The sequence below is a fragment of the Cetorhinus maximus genome, unplaced genomic scaffold (assembly GCF_964194155.1).
Source record: "Cetorhinus maximus unplaced genomic scaffold, sCetMax3.hap1.1 HAP1_SCAFFOLD_1774, whole genome shotgun sequence".
Lineage (NCBI taxonomy): Eukaryota > Metazoa > Chordata > Chondrichthyes > Lamniformes > Cetorhinidae > Cetorhinus > Cetorhinus maximus.
Genome location: NW_027597714.1, coordinates 7,850 through 12,403, shown reverse-complemented (window position 1 = coordinate 12,403; position 4,554 = coordinate 7,850). Strand labels below are relative to the sequence as shown.

The 4,554-nt window shown below is 53.0% G+C and overlaps 1 protein-coding gene across 2 annotated transcripts; it reads left to right on the top strand.

Annotated features, from left to right (window-relative positions):
- Positions 1–732: 732 nt before the first annotated feature.
- LOC144676641 (erythroblast NAD(P)(+)--arginine ADP-ribosyltransferase-like) lies at positions 733–4,310 on the top strand. Of its 2 annotated transcripts, none has more exons than XM_078537012.1 (2): positions 733–796; positions 3,454–4,310. In XM_078537012.1, exons 1-2 carry the CDS (start codon positions 733–735, stop codon positions 4,308–4,310), a joined length of 921 nt encoding a protein of 306 aa, XP_078393138.1. The 2 variants fall into 2 exon arrangements, 1 of the variants encoding a protein (XP_078393138.1); XR_013575385.1 differs by lacking the exon at positions 733–796 and adding an exon at positions 2,003–2,118 and having other exon boundaries at positions 3,454–3,570.
- The last annotated feature ends 244 nt before the right edge of the window (positions 4,311–4,554 follow it).

Here is a 4,554-nt window from a genome sequence, read left to right as displayed (position 1 = left end):
CAACCCTCCCTATCTCTGTAAAATCCTCCAGCACCTACAACCCTCCCTATCTCTGTCACCTTCTCCAGCACCTACAACCCTCCATATCTCTGTAACCTCCTCCAGCCCCCTACAACCCTCCCTATCTCTGTAACCTCCTCCAGCCCCCTACAACCATCCCTATCTCTGTAACCTCCTCCAGCCCCCTACAACCTTCCCTATCTCTGTCACCTTCTCCAGCACCTACAATCCTCCCGATCTTTGTAAAGCCTCCCAGCCCCTACAACTGTCCCTATCTATGTCACCTTCTCCAGCACCTACATCCCTCCCTATCTATATCACCTTCTCCAGCACCTACAATCCTCCCTATCTCTGTAAACTTCTCCAGCCCCTACAACCCTCCTTATCTCTGTAACCTCCTCCACCCCTACAACACTCCCTATCTCCATAACCTCCTCCAGCCCCCTACAACCCTCCCTATCTCTGTAACCTCCTACAGCCACTACAACCCTCCCTATCCATGTAACCTCCTCCTGCCCCTACAACCCTCCCTATCTCTGTAATCTCCTCCAGCCCCTCTTGTTTACACACGAATCGGGGTTCCAGGAAGTACAGTGCACTGATGGATTGTGCACCTTTCTCAGTGTGAGGGTTAAACAAACTAGCAGCAGCTCAGATCCAGGTACTGGTCACGTACAAGATCGGAAATGAGAAAATCAGAGTGAGGTCCATTTCCAGGACTGTGAAAGTTTAATGCATCAAATGTGGAGATTATCCAAGATGAGGTGGTTCATTTACGTTTACCTCCTGATAGGCTGTGAGTATTTACACACTGACTGCAAACCTCAAAAGAATTCGTCCCTTATCTTTGAGGTGGTTATCTTTACAACATTTTGGTCTCTATCTCACTGGGTTTTACTGTCCCTCTCTCTCTCTAGTAAACGTGACTCTGAAACTGGTGGGTTTGGGACCTGCACAGTGACAAGTCCAGACAGACATCCCCAGGCATTTTCTGATGGGGGTTCATACGGACTCGAAACGTTAACCTGGCTCCACTCTCCACACACGCTGCCAGATCTGCTGAGTTATTCCAGCATCTTCCGTCTTTATTTCACATTTCCATCATCAGCTGGATTATGCTGCCTGTACTGAGGGAGTGCAGCACTGTCGGAGGGTCAGTACCGAGGGAGTGCAGCACTGTCGGAGGGTCAGTACTGAGGGAGTGCAGCACTGTCGGAGGGACGGTACTGAGGGAGTATAGCACTGTTGGAGAGATATTACTGGGGGAGTGCAGAACTGTCGGAAGCTCAGTACTGAGGGAGTGAAACACTCGCGGAGGGACGGTACTGAGGGAGTGCAGCACTGTCGGGGGGACGGTACTGAGGGTGTCCAGCGCTGTGGGACGAACAGTATTGAGGGACATCCACACTGTCGGAGGGTCAGTACTGAGGGAGCGCCGCACTGTCGGAGGGTCAGTACTGAGGGAGTGCTGCACTGTCGAAGGGTCAGTACTGAGGGACTGCTGCACTGTCAGAGGGTCAGCACTGAGGGAGCGCCGCACTGTCGGAGGGTCAGTGCTGAGGGAGTGCAGCACTGTCGGAGGGACGGTACTGTGGGAGTGCAGCACTGTTGGAATGTCAGTGCGGAGGGAGTGCTGCACTGTCGGAGGGTCAGTACTGAGGGAGCGCTTCCTTGTAGAAGGGCCAGGAATCAGTGAACACTGAACTGCAATGCACTATCTCTGTAACCTTCCTTCAGACGCTACAACCCTCCCTATCTCTGTAACCTCCTCCAGCCCCTACAACTCTCCCTATCTCTGTAACCTCCTCCAGCACCTACAACCCTCCCTATCTCTGTAACCTCCTCCAGCCCCTCTTGTTTACACACGAATCGGGGTTCCAGGAAGTACAGTGCACCGAAGGGTTGTGCAGGTTTCTCATTGTGTGGTTTAAACAAACTATCACAAAATGTAGGTGCAGCTCAGAGCCAGGTACTGGTCACGTACAAGATCAGAAATGAGAAAATCAGAGTGAGGTCCATTTCCAGGACTGTGAATCCTTCTACGACTAAGTTTAATGCATCAAATGTGGAGATTATACAAGATGAGGTGGTTCATTTACGTTTACCTCCTGATAGGCTGTGAGTATTTACACACTGACTGCAAACCTCAAAAGAATTCGTCCCTTAACTTTGAGGTGGTTATCTTTACAACATTTTGGTGTCTATCTCACTGGGTTTTACTGTCCCTCTCTCTCTCTAGTAAACGTGACTCTGAAACTGGTGGGTTCGGGACCTGTACAGTGACAAGTCCAGACAGACATCCCCAGGCATTTTCTGATGGGGGTTCATACGGACTCGAAACGTTAACCTGGCTCCACTCTCCACACACGCTGCCAGATCTGCTGAGTTATTCCAGCATCTTCCGTCTTTATTTCACATTTCCATCATCAGCAGGATTATGCTGCCTGTACTGAGGGAGTGCAGCACTGTCGGAGGGTCAGTACTGAGGGAGTGCAGCACTGTCGGAGGGTCAGTACTGAGGGAGTGCAGCACTGTCGGAGGGTCAGTACTGAGGGAGTGCCGCACTGTCGGAGGGACATTACTGAGGGAGTGTAACACTGTCGGAGGGTCAGTACTGAGGGAGCGCCGCACTGTCGGAGGGTCAGTACTGAGGGAGTGCAGCACTGTCGGAGGGTCAGTGCTGAGGGAGTGCTGCACTGTCGGAGGGTCAGTACTGAGGGAGTGCAGCACTGTCAGAGGGTCAGTACTGAAGGAGTACCGCACTGTCTAATGGTCAGTACTGAGGGAGTGCAGCACGGTCGGAGGGTCAGTACTGAGGGTGTGCCGCACTGTCGGTGGGTCAGTACTGAGGGAGTGCAGCACTGTCGGAGGGTCAGTACTGAGGGAGTGCAGCACTGTCGGTGGGACAGTACTGAGGGAGTGCCACACTGTCGGAGGGTCAGTACTGAGGGAGTGCCGCTTTGGCGGAGCGTCAGTACTGAGGGAGTGCAGCACTGTCGGAGTGTCAGTACTGAGGGAGTGCTGCACTGTCAGAGGTTCAGTACTGAGGGAGTGCTGCACTGTCAGAGGGTCAGTACTGAGGGAGTGCTGCAATGTCAGAGGGTCAGTGCTGAGGGAGTGCAGCACTGTCGGAGGGTCAGTACTGAGGGAGTGCAGCACTGTCGGAGGGACAGTGCTGAGGGAGCACCGCACTGTCGGAGGGTCAGTCCTGAGGGAGTGCCACACTGTCGGTGGGTCAGTACTGAGGGAGTGCTGCACTGTCGGAGGGTCGGTACTGAGGAAGCGCCGCACTGTCAGAGGGTCAGTACTGAGGGAGTGCTGCACTGTCGGAGGGTCGGTACTGAGGGAGAGCCACACTGTCGGAGGGTCAGTACTGAGGCGTTGGCTCATTGTGTTGTTGTGGAAGAGACTGTATCACTGGGATTTGTCTCACTCTCTCTCTCTGATTCACAGCACAGGGACTGGTCACTTCCCTGGTCAGCGATGGGGAAAGCTGTGGGATCCACACGGGTGGCAATGGGCTGGATATGGAAGAGAACTCGGCCGCGTATTGGTTCACACGGAGTGAAGATTGGGACAACTTGGCGATCGAGTGTTTGAATGAAGAACTGAAGAGAAACCAGACATTCATGAATGTTTGGGATTCGGCCAAGAAGTTTTGGAATGGGCGCACCATTCCCCACGGTCTCCTTAAGGAGAACATGATCGTGGTCACTATGTACACCCATAATGTACCATTGTACAAGGCATTTAACGATGAGGTTCATGAATATGGAAATATCAACGAATACAACTCCAAATTTAAACTGAAGGGTTTCCACTATCTCCTAACCATCGCTCTCCAGGCATTGAGAGATCATTCCAAACAGTTGCACGCTTATCGCGGGTTGAACATTCCCAAGTCTGGGAGACGGGGCCAGGAGCTGTGGTTTGGGAGATTCACCTCCACCTCCCTCAAGAGAAGAGTGGCCGAGGTATTTGGAAACAGGACTTTCTTTGTGCTAAACACGGCTTACGGTGTTAATATCCGCAATTACTCATTCTTTAAGGAGGAAGATGAGATCTTAATCCCTCCCTACGAGAAGTTTGAGATTGTAAAGTCCGAGGGCTCAGGTGGAAACTGCAACTTCATCCTCCGCTCGGGAGGCTACGAGGGAGTTGAGGTGGGGCTGGAGAGGGACGGTAGTGACTGTCTGAGAGTTTACCGGAAAACCCTACCCTGGTGGGCCGGGTTTCTGATCGCCTTGGGGATCTTGGTCACTCTGGGGGGGTTAGGTGCATTTCTCTACAAGGGCTTCTCCCAGGAATAGATTCCAATTTCCCGACATCTCCCCAACCCTCAACCCCCATCCAATACCCCTCAAACACCCTCAACCCCTCCCCAACTCCCCAACCCTCAACCCCATCCAATACCCCTCACACACCCTCAACCCCTCCCCACCTCCCCAACCCTCAACCCCCATCCTCCCCTCACACAGCCCTCAACCCCTCCCCAACTCCCCAACCCTCAACCCCCATCACTCCCCTCACACACACTCAACCCCTCCCCAACTC